General features: G+C 35.7%; 1 protein-coding gene across 9 annotated transcripts in view; it reads left to right on the top strand.

The window, feature by feature from the left end:
• nav3 (neuron navigator 3) overlaps nt 1-15,577 on the top strand; it is a 424,757-nt gene extending 409,180 nt beyond the window's left edge. For all 9 annotated transcript variants that reach the window (XM_088647283.1, XM_088647286.1, XM_088647282.1 and 6 more), the window contains 10 exons: nt 889-986; nt 1,488-1,583; nt 1,800-1,968; nt 7,220-7,455; nt 7,959-8,113; nt 8,442-8,513; nt 8,912-9,108; nt 9,674-9,792; nt 11,378-11,581; nt 12,290-15,577. In XM_088647283.1, coding sequence (XP_088503409.1) covers nt 889-986; nt 1,488-1,583; nt 1,800-1,968; nt 7,220-7,455; nt 7,959-8,113; nt 8,442-8,513; nt 8,912-9,108; nt 9,674-9,792; nt 11,378-11,581; nt 12,290-12,409 — 1,466 coding nt within the window. In that variant the 3' untranslated portion in view covers nt 12,410-15,577. The remainder of the gene's footprint in view (nt 1-888; nt 987-1,487; nt 1,584-1,799; nt 1,969-7,219; nt 7,456-7,958; nt 8,114-8,441; nt 8,514-8,911; nt 9,109-9,673; nt 9,793-11,377; nt 11,582-12,289) is intronic.
• Nucleotides 15,578-16,472: the final 895 nt, after the last annotated feature.

The following is a 16,472-nucleotide window of genomic DNA, read 5'->3' as shown; positions in this document are numbered from 1 at the left end:
TGAAAATAAAATCAAGGAAAATCAGTTTCAATAGCACAGTTAACTATAAAAAACATGCTCTACAATAAGGCCAGCATACAGTACCTGTACATTTTTACACACAGCACATTATATTATTATGAGATATGAAGCATAAATAACTCGTAAAGTGATCAAATGTGAATAGTCCATGTAAGGAATGTGTGGGATAAAACGTGAAATATAAAAACTGAATACAGTTTTTTATGAATAATGGAATCAATTTTAAAGTTTGCTCACATAATGTCTCTTCCTAAGGTGACAGCCCAAGTGTAAAATACATTCTTCTCAGTACTTCTGTTGTAATTAAATTAGAAAGTGCTTGGTTCTCCAAGGGCCCAGCTGTTTTAATGATGGCAGAATGTAAACAGCTCAGTAATGAGATGGAAAATAACTATGCTAGCGGAATAACTATCCTGTTATCACCTCAGCACAGAGACCATGCATAGAGGAAGTTACCAGAACACATGGAATTTCTAAACTGAGTTTCCACCCTGAGAATTATTTTCCAAATGTCAGAACATTTTAAATATAGAATATTATAATTATTCTGTCGAGCATGACTCAATACAATCAACATTTGTTCAATATTGTTTACATTTTAATGTTTAAAATATTCCTGTGAACTCTCCTGTGTTTTCTGGTTTCCATTAGACAACCTGAAATCTCACCCTTGTACTGTATGTCATGTCTTCAACCTCACATTATCAATAATGGATTTCTATTTATGTGGAGTGAGTGGAATTTGAAAAGGAGAAATATGTTGGTTTTGTAAGCTTAAAAGGCAGCTACAGAGCAAGTCACATTGATGTAAACAGTAATGCCAAATGTTCTTTTTAAACACAATGCAAGTTGCCTTTGTTTTTACAGATATTTTGCTGGATGATGGATATGAAGGAACCTTGAGAAAAGAAGGCCGCAGTGTTAGAATTGTGGTTACATTCAATGACGGATCAAACCAAACAAAGGTGACTGAATTAATAATAACATTCCGTGACAAATGGACCTTCTACATTTCTAGACAATTTTAAAAGCATTTTATGGCGCGCACAGAGCCTATTGTAGGTATTGCACTCTCTTATCTACTCAATACATCAATGGAGACTGTGGCTTTTCTCAAATTAGGTAAGACTCATTTCTGGTGGTGAGTCCACCCAGAGGTGTGCTGGAGATAGTGTTTAAAGTCAGCTATCTACTGTATGTGACAACTGTAAAGCTGGTCATTAATAAAGTGTTCTGCTGCTTTTAACTCCTACAATATATGAAGACAGAGTTCTAAATGTGAAACTATGATAACCTAGTGATAAATCAGATTAAGTAACTGTTAAATCAGTCATCCTCTTTCAGGGATACAAAAATATTGCTAGTTTACAACGGACATTTTTTTGGTGGGGGTGCTGGATTGTTGTTTTAAATACTACAAGCTTTTATTTACAAAGATACAGATAATATATTTTGTTTCATAACAGGGTGTGAAATGTCAGGAATATCTCATAGGATCCATCGGTGTTAGTGGAAAGACAAAATGGGATGTGCTAGATGGAGTCATCCGGCGGTTATTCAAGGTACAGTAAATTCACTGCGCCTCTTAAAATGTCTTGTTTTCTAATTCAGCGTAAGAAGTATATTTTGCTTTCCGGTAGTTTGTAATGCATTCTAGTTGTCATACAGTTCCAGAAGAACTTACGTAACTTGCAACTAAACTCCCTACTCAAACTTCACAGTTCCTGCACGGATTCAGTACTAACCGTTGTGTGTGTCTTGTTGGTTTCATTAAATAGGAGTACATATTCCGCATAGACCCTGTCACAAGCCTTGGCTTAAACTCAGACAGTATTGTGAGCTACAGAATGGGAGATGTGGTCAGGGCCCATGCTTCAGAAGTGCCTGAATTGCTGCCTTGTGGATACCTAGTTGGAGACAATAATGTTATCACTGTGAGCCTCAAAGGTAGGATTTTCTATCTATTATCATTGTGAAAAAGATAAATTCAAAGTGCTAATACTGTATATTTATAAAAGAAAAAAAGCAATATTGAGGTAAGGTGTACTGTAACTCATGCCTGACCAATATAACAAATTAACAAGCATCAGAAAGTACCACAAAGCTCATAAAAGTAGGTCTTTTATCTTGTTAATTTATGTCAGGAACACTTAACTGAAGCTGGCCTACTGTACAGCTGGAGCCTAATTTCAGTTTCCAGCACTTGAATTGTACCCTAGCAGCTTTGGTTTATGCAATTTCAAGATTTTGTGTGGATTTGGGTTTTTCTTAATCTTAAATCTAATTCTTAATTACAGTCATTTTTCAGAGTTGTAAAGATTCTCAGACACTAGTAAATGTGATTTCTGTAAAGAAAACAGAAACATTACTGTAAAAAATCTATTTGAAAAGGGTACATTTCTCTGCAAAAATAATCCATATCAAAGAGGTATCAATGGGTGATAATAAAATGTTACTTTAAATAATTTAACAAGAAGTATAGCATGTGGCGGATTTTGTGTTAAATGAATAACCTATCCTCTGCATATGTAGCTTTAGCACACTGAAAACCTTAAATATATCTTTTCATGTCTATAGCAAATTCTGTTTAACATCACATTCCAATAGTCTTTATAGAAGGTGTTTTACTTTCCATTCTCATTAATAGTTTGCTTTCATTAGCATCTTTTCTCCACCACCCTCTCTCAAACCTTTCTCACCCTTTTTAAACAGCATGTTCACACAAATTTAAAAGTGGGAACATATTGCTATAATTGTCCTGTACCTGACAGCTGATGTGTGAATTTGAACAGTATGTGTGTATATATGAGTCAATTCCCATGTCAGCTCTCAACTAAATTATTTCTGATTTTCCCAAAACTGGGCATACGCTTAAATTAATATACTGTATAAAATATAAAGCTAGAAGATATTCAGTGGAAATTGTTCATAGCCATTGTTCATTGTCCATATAAGGAACACTGATAAACTAGAACATCTATAGAAACAACACACATCTATTCATATACAGAGTTAGACTAATTGCTTTGAAAAAAGCTGAATATACTGTTCATACACTATATATCGTTACACATTCATAACGGTTTTTATTGCTTACTTCATTATAAAACAAGAAAAAAGTAATTTAAAACAAGTGCCGGAAAACCATCATGTATTTGTTTCTTGATTAGTTTCCTTAATAATGTAGAGCTTACACATGCAGTACATACTCTAGATGACTGCAGCATCATCACCTTGTAACCTGATCTTGTCAGATCTAAGAAGCTAAGCAAGCTGGACTTAGTCAGTACTGAGATGAGAGACAAGGCTGATCCTGGATGGTAATAGATACGGAATTTGAAATGTTCGTGTCAGAGGTCTTTTCAGTTTCCTCCATGGGAGCATGTGCACTTGACACAGTAGTTAACATGCCAATAGAGGACATAAACAGAGCTAATGTGAAAGGAACATAAAGATTACGTTTAAGGCTTTTCACCCTTTATAGAGCTTTTTCAATGTTTTTTTTTGTCTCACATTTCATTTGTTTCCTAATAATGTGTTGCGAAAATGTTAGAACAATAAGAATTTTCAGTGATACTCCTGTATGTAATTTGGACTATTGTTAATAGCCCATTTCCAGTGAAACGTCTGTTGCTACTGTATGGGCTGGTCATATTATTAGATTTCATGTATCTGTGTAATAAATCCCAGCTGACATGTTCAGTAGGTGTAAAGTGCAACCACACTGCTTTTCCTCCCCATTTGTCTTTGTGAAGGCTTTGCGAAACAGGAATGAGCAAGAAGGCTCTAAAACAGGACAAGGAGTGAAATCATACAGTTAATTTGTATAATTTTCTCAGACTGTAACATCAAAAAAGTCATCATTTGCTTTTTCATGGTTCAGATGATGCTCTATAATCCCCTGCTGACTGCATCAAATTGGGTTTTTTCTGTCTAATCTAAACAGTATTGGTTCTAAATAGCTTCATTAAACCAAATATTGACTCCTTTCATTTATATCTCTTTAGGACTTTATGTTCCTCCGAACTGCTGTGCTATAAATGTTGAATGGCTGTACAGTAGTTAAGACCCCTTCTGATTCCCTGATCCTGCTACAGATTCTTTGGTTATTCATTAGTTGCAACATGTAAATAGATCTTTTTTCCTGTGTGGCCGTTAATGAATTGAAACCTTCTATAACCTGGGTGAATTTGTCTTTAAGTATTACAGTATTTTCTGTAGGAATTGAGATTAATTCTCTTGGTGTCATATCAGAGTCTGTGTATTCTATAAAATATACATTCTCTGTAAATCTTTTATTATTACTGTAAATATTTATATATTTCAATATTATATAGAATATTCCAATCTTATTAAATATAGAAAAACATGTGTTTCAAGTTAATGTTTTTGTGCCATCTTGTACTTGACCATCAGATGTCTAGCTGCTTTTTGTCCCATTGCCACAGGTCGATTTAATTCCGATATTGGTGCTTTAAGTAAATAGCCATGCAAATTAAATTGAGAGAAGGCAACAAAGACATTAGCTTTACAGTAGGGGTGATTTAGAAGAGATATTATCCTGGGTGGGGGTAGTTGAGGGAAGTTGTATAAGTAGTAAATCATAAAATCATAAGGAAAAATAATAATCCTGATAATATTGTTAAAAGGGGAGTGGTGATTAAAGGAAACTGGACATAGTTTGAAAAGCACTCTGTTAGTTCAGGATCTTACTGGTTTACTGCAAATAAATAACAGATTTGCTACATATGTATTTAACTGTTTTTACTTAGCTGTTTTAATAAAGAAATAAATGATGGAAGGGTTAATAATTTTTACATACAGTATGTAGAGTATACATGCACATGTAAATACTAATCACACTCTGAAAAATATCACGATACTGTAGCTCAAAATAACATAATGATGTTAGTAAAGAAGATAATGTTTAAAAATACTTAGTTCTGGTGAATCCATAATTTATAAACGGAATATATTCTAATTAAGAAAACAATTCATATAGAGTATATATAGTGAGTAGAAAGGTGGCCTGTTGATTAGTTTTCTACCTCACAGTTCTTGAGTCCTGGGTTTGATTCTGGAGTGGTGCATTTTCTGTGTAGAATTTGCAAGTCCTTGTGTTAGTGTAGGTTTTTGCCAAGTACTGAAGTTTTCTTTCACCTTTCTAAAACTTGCTAAGTTAATAACTATATTTCTTTTACTGTGAACTCTTTCAAGAAGCAGCAGAACAAAATATTCGATTAACTTTGCTTTATCTTCAGAACTACTGTAGATAAACCAAAAGGCCTCCTCTCTTGCATTAATTATGTTCTAGTTAGTGTCTCTAAATAGGCCCTGTGTTTGTTTTGTCTGCATTGGACTGGTGTCCTACCTAACACCTTGTACTTTTGGAATTGTTAGCATAACCATTATGATCAATAAGTAGCTTTCTGATTGTTAATATAAATGTATAAACTGCATACATGTTGGAAAAAGTTCATTTTAAAAAGTGTTCAGTTATAGTTAGGGCTTCCTTTTAAAAGTAAAAGCACAATGGAGAAAATTGTTTTTTTGAGGCAGATTAAGGTTTACTTAACAATATTGAGGAAAGGTACTTTTTGTTACTTTTTAAAGTAGTCAATTATAGTTACAAACTACTTGTGCAAGGAGTATGTTTTAAATTAATAAGCAAATAGGAAAAATGCTTTTAAGAGCTAATGTACTATTTTGCTCAGTAACTATGCACACACTATGTAGATCACTGCAGGTGAGTACTGTTTTCCCCAAATTTTGTTTGGAAACCGTGATGTTAATTTTAAAATGTATTACTGTATATATGTAAGTACAGTAATTCTTAATATTTAATTTAACAGACAGTAACTGATGACTCACTCCTAATTCTGAGAGTTCCAGAATTACGCTGCCTTCAAAAATCCCCTCCCTTTTCTCTTGAGCTGTTTTGTATCAGTTGCACCTTTGTATCTGCCTTTACAACTCTTTTTCTTAACAATTTCAGAGGCTTTCTGGGTTTTGATGCCTGTATTATATGGTGAATGGACACACACTCATTCAAACACACACATACCCCATTGTGGTAGGCAAAGAAAGCATTGTCATAAACGTTCAACCCAAAGCGAGCATAACTCTGAATTATAATGGTGTGATCGATAAAATGTGAGGCTGCTCTGTACTAATTAATTTCACTTCAGAGCAGTCTGCCGTTGTAATGTACTGCACTTGCTAACAATTCCTCCTATCCCTGTGGAATGAGCTGCCAATTTTGCATTGATTCCAGTTCCGGCGTCCACTTATTTATTTCAAGTTCAGTCATGTGTCAGTGATTACAGTCCTTTAACTTCAATAAATTTACAGCAGTCAGCCCACCTTGCATGGGAGGTGATGAAAGGATAAGGTCAGCCTTGTTTCTTTTGTTTTTTTTTCCTTTCCTGGGTCATGGTAGATTTATTTACAGTATATAATGTGTATACTGTATATACACAGGTCTAGAATTATTTCCTTTCTTTTATTTATTTAATTTCTCTCTAATGTTTGATATAGGGAAACTAATTGGTTGACATTAGGTAAAACGAAGTGCGGTAGTTCAGGTGGGTAGCTGCGTCAAGCATGCGTAGTCTGCAAAGGAACAAGTAATAGGTTTATTCCATGCTGAAAAGAGAAGAGAGAAAACACAACGTTTTGGCTGTGAAGCCTTCTTCAGGTGTGAGAAAGACAGGGCAGACAGCAAAGATTAAATAGCACAGAAGAACCAAAGCTGAGAGAGGGGAGGAGGCAGGAGAGGCCACTCAGTAAGTGCAAAGTGCAGAAGGGTGAAGAAAGGTCAAAACCTGCATGAGAATAAAATTAAGTAAAACTGTTGGTTTCTTGATTAAGTTCAAATTAAACTTGCATAGTCAAGAACTGAGAAAGTATGGTAATCAAATGACATTATAGAAATTGCAATTTGCATCTTTCCTAACAAGGGAGACACACCGTAAACCTCAGGGTTTACAGAGATGTAACTCTGGGCGAAAGACAGAATTTATTTTTGGAAGTATAAGTCAACCATATTTTCTTATGGTCTTTTGTGCAGAATGTTTTCCATTTAAAAACATAATCTTCATTTCTTCTTTTACTTTCCATGGTAAGGAAAACATCTGAAATTGTCTGAAAGTTTGTTTTGCCTGCATGATCGCCAACTTTTGACTGCTTGTGTTGTTAGGTATAAAGGAGAACAGCATCGACAGTTTGGTGTTTGACACATTGATACCCAAAACAATTATGCAGCGATACCTAAACCTTCTCATGGAGCACAGACGAATCATCCTGTCCGGGCCAAGTGGGACTGGAAAGACTTACTTAGCCAATAAGCTTGCAGAGTACATAGTCTGCAAATCTGGGAGACATGTCACTGAAGGAAACGTCACCAGCTTTAATGTGGACCACAAATCAAGCAAGGTGATAAAACACATTTTCAATGATACTGATCAATGGAGTTATTTTAATTTGCAGTTTTTTTGTGTCACCTAATTTTATAAGCAGACATTTATGTGTGTGAACTTTACAACCACATTCTTTTTACTCACAGTGATGGCTGCCATCCAGCTAGTGGAGTATTCACTCACTACCTCATACACACCAAACCATTCCAGGCCTTAGATCATTGTACTGTTCTCCTCCAGGGGAATTCCAGTCATTGTTATTAACAGTGACTTACAGGATGTTTATGTTTGTGTATATTGTGTATTATATATATTGTGTATATATATTATATTTGTCTGTTTTGAGACAGTTGGAATAATGTGTCAAAGCTATATTTAGTTATAATGACATATCAGTTGTGTGTTCACATATTAATGCATATAAACAAAAGCGCCTAGGTATTGATGCATTTTCATTCACTTATATCGAATTAGCTTTGAGACCCTAATGTATTTATTATTTTGCATGGTTTGTTTAAGGAGTTACGACAGTACTTGTCTACCCTTGCCGAACAGTGCAACTCTGAAGAGAATGAAACGGAACTCCCAACAGTTGTTATACTTGATAACCTCCATCATATTGGCTCTCTGAGTGACATTTTCAATGGATTCCTCAATTGTAAATATCATAAATGGTAAGTGTCATAGATTAACTTGAGCAAGAACCATTTTTCTTAGTTGCCAGGGGACAAAAGAGAGTGTTTTTATTTTAAATCTTAAAATTAAGATCACAAAAATGTTATTCCTCTGCATTATTACATTGTTATTTAATAGGCTCTGAGTTTATAATGCAGATTCAAAGTTGCTCATATTTGATTAGTTTTCATAATCATTCTGATTTCATATGTGAAGATCAATTACTATTTCTTATTAATTACGGTGCATATGTGTTATTTAATTAACAGTAACTATTTTTTTTTCCTCTTTGCATTACTCCTGTAATTCTCTTTGCTTACGTTGTAGCCCTTATGTTATTGGAACCATGAACCAGGGAGTATCCTCATCACCAAACCTAGAGCTTCACCACAATTTCAGGTACATGGAACAAATTGAGCCAGCTTTGTGAGAAAGCTTCTGTGCTGTGTTGTTATGCAGTTCACAAATTAATTAGCTCACATTTAGAGCATCAAAGCTTTCATATTTACATAAAACATGCAATTAAGTACTTTACAAATTGTTAGCCTTTGATGATTGTGAGCAAAGCTGTTTACAGTACTTCAATGAAAATCACTTGCTGTCTTGCAGTATGAGAAATAAAACATAATCATTTATTATGTCCAATAACATTTCAGTAGCACTTTCTCACTTATAACTTGCTTATGATTTATAAATAACATTACGGGCTTGAATATTTAATCTGCATATTTTATCTGCATCATAATAACTAATATGCTGTTGTTTCTCTTACATTAAACTGTGATACTATCTTGTAGGTGGGTGCTATGTGCCAATCACACAGAACCAGTGAAGGGTTTTCTGGGACGATACCTTCGCAGAAAGCTCATCGAGACAGAGATTGACAAGAATATGCGAAGCAATGACCTCATGAAAATCATTGACTGGATCCCCAAAACATGGCAGCACCTCAACAGCTTCCTGGAGGCTCACAGCTCCTCAGATGTTACCATCGGTTAGTTATCAACGTAATGTCCTGCTAGAAAACTAGAGCAGCACCTTCTATCAAAATGTCATATTTCACCCTGCAAGCTGTAGTACCTACAGCAGAGTTAGCATTGAATGAACCTCCAGATCATACTACTGAAAGCTCACAAGTATCCCACACACCACAGGGGTTGCTGTTGCTTGGCAAATGGACAAACACTGACCAGTTTGTGCCCACTTAACCCTGGTAGTGCTTGGGGAACCCTGGTTATAGGTAGCTAATGACATGGTCAGGACTGAGTTTGGTGAAATCTTGCCTTTAAGATCAGCCTAGCTGTTCTTTTACTGGACAAATGACTCAGTAGCTCCAAATCCCAAATTCCCAAATATTTGGTACAAAGTAGACTTTAAAACACAATATTACCTTTCATGCAATGTTTTTAAATGTGACATTTCCCTTTGTTGATTTATTTTATCGATCCACTCCAATACAAGGTCGCCTGGGCCTATTGTGAGTTTCTTTCTGAATTAAAAAAAAATCATAATTGAAAAAGGATAACGCAGTTTTATGCTTTGATGTTATTGCTTTGCAGGTCCCAGGCTTTTCCTGTCCTGTCCTATGGATGCAGATGGTTCCCGGGTTTGGTTCACTGACCTGTGGAACTACTCCCTAGTACCTTACCTTCTGGAGGCCGTGAGAGAGGGGCTTCAGGTAGGCTTGATGCAATAATACTTCACACTACTGATATAGAAACTGTTTGACAATGTTCAGTTGAAAACACCCCTCTCTCTTGCTCAATTGTCTTCTAGTAACAGGTCAGGTGACCAAGGGTGGCAGGACATTCCCAACACCTTTCTGGGGAATGTAGTTCAAGCCAGTTTCCTATACCGCAAAGGAACAAGTAAAGGTTTATTCCATGCTGAAAAGAGAAGAAAATATACATAATTTTTAAGCCGTCGAGCTTTCTTCACATGTGGGTGTGTTTGGGTGGCTTCAGGAAGAAGGCTCTGCAGCCAAAACATTGTGTTTCTTTTCTTCTTTTTTCAGCATGTACTGTAATCAACCTTTACTTGTTCCTTTGCAGCCTATGCATGCTTTACGCAGCTACCTACAGTACTTGAACTTTCCTATACCTGCCATTGACACTATATGTTGTCACAATGTAGCTGCAAAAAGGATTTTAGCTCTGCCTTGAGCTAAGAGCTCTAGTCCTCCCCATGTAGTCAGGGCTCTGTAGTCACTCTCCACAGATTTCCATGTGGGAAATGAGAGAAAAAAATATCTCCCTTAGAAATCCCAGTCACACTCACAGGTGTTCCTCATTTCTAAGTGTATAAAAGAACAGCTCAGAGGGAGAGCTGTAGTCTGCCCATAGACCCAGCAAGGAAAGGACCTTAGAGGAGGAAATCTAAAAATACACAGGCTCCTAAACTACTGGGAGGAAAGCTCTGCATGTAGGAGTATCTGTCAGAGGGCTGTGGTTGGGCTGCCGAGCAAAAGCTGAGAGACACAGGAAGCAAATGAAGCTTGAGAAAATAGCAGGAATTCAAGAAGTGGTAGCTGAGTTAAACCTGGTCTCTGGAAAAGAGAATTGATGACACCACAAGGAATGGACAGACACACCGTGTCCTCAGGACATTTGAAGTAGAAGTTCTTGCATGAAGCCAACATGCAAGAGGATATCTCAGAGTAGAGAGGAGAGACCTTAAGCTTCTAGGTGGAACTGTTGTAATATGAGCAAGCTGTACACATGTATGTACTGCACATACTTTGTTTGAACAATAAACACAAAGTGTAATCAGAAGACTCTTGAGTTCTGCTTTCTAGAATTGTGAAATGGACAGAGCTAATAATGGAACTAACCTTTCCTTGTTCCTTTCTAGTCAAACCATGCTGTCAAAGCTCCCCACTTAAGCCTCTTTGGATCTAATTAATGTTCACATTCCCATACTTTATAGTGACTGTTCACTGATCCTTGTGTGATATTTTTATATAGACTATTCTAAATATATATAATTTTACAGAGGAAAAATATTTCATTCTCAAACACAACCAAATAATCATAGAAACGTCGCCTAATCATTTGAATCTTGGAAAGCTGCATCAGTTTAATTGCTGCCCCAGTATGCTAGATACTGTCCAACTCTAGTTGTATAAAAGTTTCCTTACATGTATTGTAGAAAATACACACACGTAAATGTGGCAAAACCTCAGATGCAGTCGTCCTTTTGCTTCACTTTGAACCAGTGAGATACACGTTTATGGAAAGTCATAAATATCTTTCTTTCTGTTTTAGTTGTATGGGAAAAGGGCTGCGTGGGAGGACCCTTCCAAATGGGTCATAGATACTTACCCATGGAGCTCTGCGTCTCTACAGCATGACTGGCAATCTCTGCTCCAGCTCCGGCCGGAAGATGTAGGTTATGATGGATATAGTTCTGCCAAAGAGGGAGCCTCCTCCAAGCAGGTTTCCCAGAGTGACACTGAAGGTGACCCACTGGTAAGACTGATGATCAGCATTCCTTCATACAAAGCCACAGAATATAGATTTTTGTTTTAATAAAAGAAACATCAAACAAACTGGTGTTATACGGTAGACTTGTATTTTCACCGTTGGAGTTCAAACAGAGTTGAAGTTCTGAAGAAAGATTTTCACTTGAGCATTTTTACTGCAAAGTAACTTTGATTCTTTATTGTAGCAGTGACTCTTCTCGGGCCTAAAGCATTGCAAAAAAAAAAAGGACAATACATAACTGCCGTTACACATTTGGATGACTGAACTTTAATTTCAGTACATCTGTGATAAACCTTAAGTGATTCCAGGGGAGAAAAAATCTCCTTCTTCACAGGAGTTTTTAATCCTCACACAACTTGTGTGTCTCATTGAGAAACTGCTCAGCTGTATTCGGTTGAGTCCTATAGGACATTACAAATGCAATTCCTACAAACAATTAAGATAATTACTGTAAGTCAGATGTGCTAAGCGGACATTCTCTGTGCTGAAGGTATTTGTACATTGTTGAGCTGATATTTACTATATCAGAGCAGTGTCTGTAAAATATGTACTATTTGTCTATGAAAAGTGTTGAATTATGCAATTAGTGTCTTAACTGCAACCTCTGATGAAGAAATTATTGATTTAATTGTATTTTTTGCATAACCCAGTTTAACAGATCCATAAAAATCCTCTCTCTCATTTTCTTTCTAGATGAACATGCTAATGAGATTGCAAGAGGCTGCCAATTATTCAAGTGCTCAAAGCTGTGACAGCGACAGCACGAGTCACCACGATGACTTATTGGATTCGTCGCTGGAATCCACTCTCTAGAGGAGGCTTGGCTAAAGAGTATCTGAGAGAGAGAAACAAATGTCAAATGTGTTTCCACAAAAATCTCTGCCACATAAATAAACATACAACACTTCCAAGTCCTCAGAAAGGGAATGGGAGGTTGCAGGTAGGCAGGAGCATCCTGTTAGCAAGGTCAAGTATGTTTGAAAGATCAATGTTTATTTAATTTCAAGGCATTTCCATACTTGTGGAGCTGAATGACAGACCTCCATTTCTCAACTGGAAAAAGCCCAAATTGAGGGGGCTTTTAAGTGATGGCTGCACATACAAAGAAAATAGTATTAAGAAAACTGGAATTTTTATTTTATTTTGTATTATGTATTTTTTTTTAACTGCAAACGTTTACAGGGCAAATATTGTTTAATTTACTGAGGTGCTATCGAAACAGCATGCATGCTGTTCTGATCCAACCCTGACCTCAGTTGAGCCACATGGTGCTGGTCACATGACTAAATCAGTCTTCGGTTTACAACACCGCCCATTCCACAATTCATGCAACTTGTTCACAACAAGCACAAGCACATTGTGCGACTCCAAACAACCACTACTGTGAAACACTGGACAAGTGCCAATCGTACCTTATGATAACTGCCAAGTGCACAGTGATGTATACACCCACATTTGCTGCATAATTTACTAAAAAAGATAATGGGTTTTGTTTTGTATTATTTCTTTTGAACTGGTATGCCTGTCATTCACCCCTCTCCTTACCAATTTATAGCATTATACCAACAGAAAGCTGCTAAAGGCTGTATTGTAGAATTCACTATTTTTTTCAAGAACCTTAAAGAAGGGAACAAATTTGATAATGGTGCTTTCTCACTGCCTTAAACTTCCTAGCAAATTTCTAAGAACATGCGGTTTATTCTTTGAACCACAGAACATTGTAATCATTTCTTGAGGAAATAATGTAAGAAAGGACAGATCTACGCACATTCACATACTTACGCTTTCGTGTAAGTGTGCGTCTTTTGAAATATCTTCATATCTTTTCTGCTCATATTTTTGTAGAAGAAGCTAAAAAGAGTGGCACATTAGAGTAATGAACTGCTTTGGACTGCCTACCCTTGGAAGCATAACTATTCCACAAATCAAACCTACTGCCACATTCAGTTTTATTTTTGTTATAGTTTTGTCTTTTATTTTAGAGCAAAGTATGGCTATACATGACACATTTAAAGATTTTTTAGAAAAAAACATTTGAAGGGATGGGGTGTTTCTTTTTTTTTGTCCTCATCAGTTTTTTTTTTACCCAGTTGACCTGGGACACTTGACTCAGCATGAGCACAGCTTTTGATTTAATACAGTTTAATACAGCATGTTGTTTTGAACTAAGTGTACATGAAACATTTAATTTTACTGAGTGAAGAGCTGATGGAAGATCAGCTGGTAAGGGGAGTGGGGGTGGAGGAAGAAGAGTAAATTTTATTTTCTATTTTTCTTTTTTAAGATAAAATGCGGGTTGGTTTTGCACAGTTTATCGGGGTGGGAATATTGTAAATAAGAAGTCTTGCACAGTGAAACAAAGATACATTCTGCCCTGTTGATGTTAACATATGCTTAACTTGCTGAGATTTCTTGTATTTTGCAAAAAATATGTATAATAAAAAACAAAAAGAAATGCAAACCTACAAGCTATTAGAACAGGTGTGCGTTGTCTTGTAATAATTGGTTGTTTGCCTATGCAGGAGCTTCAGAATATATAGAAGCATGTGCCAGTTTGATAACATAAAGATTAATAAATGAAAACAATCTAAGGGAGGTTGAGCATGGTTTTAATAGGTCTGTTACAATAATACTGAAAAGAACAAATCTGAACACAGCAAAGAGAAAAATCAAATACTAAAGCAAGCAAAAAACAACTGTCTTTCACAAAGCCATTACTCAAACCTCAATGTGATCCTCAGCCCCCAGACATTACATTATCCTATATTGAATCTTCCAGACCCAAACAGGTTAGATCTTCCAAAGAAAAAAAAAAACTATAGTACATTCAGAACTGTATGTCTCTCACCTGTGAGGGGTAGATTTCTCTTTACACAAGAACACAGTATAGACCATTGATTAGGTTTGATTCAAATGGAAATCCATTAATAACAAATTAACAGGTCAATCAAACAAATTGATGGGACCTCGTTTGTACATTTGTATGTACTTTATATTTTTTTTAATTAGAGGAAGTATCAACAAGGTCTCTAGAAAGCATTATCCAGTTTTTGACCCAAAAGCTTTAATGCTTACTGACAAACTTTTGTTTAACTTTTCATAGTATAACAGCATTCATTGTGAAACACTTCTATGTCCAATTATTTTCCTTTCTCAGTTTGTCAGGAGGTTGAGAAATACTTTACTGGCATTGAGACTATGTAGACCTGCTTTAGGTGAAACCAAAAAGTGGGAATAAACTGAAATCAACAGCAACAATCTTTCAGGTGCTAACAGCTACTTAACCCACCTACTGAACATATTTAAAATCTGATTACAGAAGGGCAATGTTTTAATGCTGATAAAACCCTCAGGACAATCCTTCTTTCTGTATTCAACTAGCAGGTCTAAAGGCTTCATCTCTTTTACACATCAAGGACAGCTTTAATCAGCTGCTTGCTTACCCATCATTGAGGACAAAAATAAACAGATATATTGAAAACCTTGCTGGCTGTCCTGTATCAACATTTTTAAAGGTCAGTTGTCTGAAACCATTCACCAAAAAAAAAAATCCTGTCTAGGCCATCGTGGGTACATCAACCAAGTGACATGTTCCAACTTTTTTGCAATACATCTCAGTGAGTGCATAGAGTTTACTACTTTGAAGAGTTTTTTGTGAAACATTTGTCTTTAAATGTTTTATATTTTGTACATTTGTATGTAACATATCATGTAAATAGACAGAGACAGTGATTTAAATCATCCGAAAGATTTTGTAGTCTTTGTAAAGCCCTAATAAATAGTATTTGGTGTCACCAGAGTAAACTGGATGATGTATTATTGATTTTTCTTTTTCTTTACTGGAGCACCGTGGAAAGGAAAGGAAGTAAAATTGTACCTCTAGGTTGTAAACCAGCTTCCTTATATTTTTTAGCAGATGTGCACACTGTATCTGTCTAAATTATTACTTTGCCATTAAAAGTCATTATTTATTGAAACTAACCCTGCGCTTGTTTTGTATATGTAGTGTGGATGTTAATAAGATGTCTCCAAGTCTAGAGGTCACAGTTGCTAGTACTGAATACACATTTCAGTGTAGGCAACCAGTAGGTGTAAAGTAGGCAAAATTATTCCTAATTCCACTTTTATGCTAAAATGAGAACTACAGCTAAAACTTGTATATGATTTATCTATTGGAAAAGCTTCAAAATTATAGTAAAAAATAAGATCTTGACTGAGTTTCAGAAACCAATAAATGTTATTGTAACAAATTTGTATATTTCCTATTACTTTGATTCTAGTCATGAACAGCTGTTATTAACAGAACTCATCTTTTAATATGGATTACTACTGTACAGATTATTTAAACATTATGATCTAACAAATGGAGGATATAAACTATTACCTCTGTTGCTGTATATTTAAAAATAGTTCCTTTCACCTCTTTAAGAAATATTCATTGAAACCTTAAAAGCTTAGAGATCACACAGATTTATTTTTATTTTTAAAAGGTATTCATGTATTAATATATCTAATATAAAAGATCCCCAATTTTGTAAGCATGGCTCGGGGGATCTCTGCACATAAAGCACCAAGATAAAGATAATTATTTGAAAGGTTTTAGCTCAACATTATACAACAAGAGTAAATCATGGTGAGAGCATTTAACAGATGAAATTCTTTCACAAATGTCCTTATGATTGTATTTTGGCTCCCTCTAGTGGCTCTGTACTCCTTCCATGGGACAACTTTCCCCCACAATAAACTGTACATTTCTCCATATCCTGTAGTTATTCTATGTCCCTATTGATAATACAGTACATATGATATCCTGAGAGATACCTCTATGTTTAGGGATATTAGTCAAAAATTACAATACACTCCTACAAACTGAACA

The sequence above is a fragment of the Lepisosteus platostomus genome, chromosome 9 (genome assembly GCF_059453375.1).
Source record: "Lepisosteus platostomus isolate fLepPlt1 chromosome 9, fLepPlt1.hap1, whole genome shotgun sequence".
NCBI lineage: Eukaryota > Metazoa > Chordata > Actinopteri > Semionotiformes > Lepisosteidae > Lepisosteus > Lepisosteus platostomus.
Note: the sequence above shows the minus strand (reverse complement) of the source record. Positions and strands in the feature narration are given on the sequence as shown.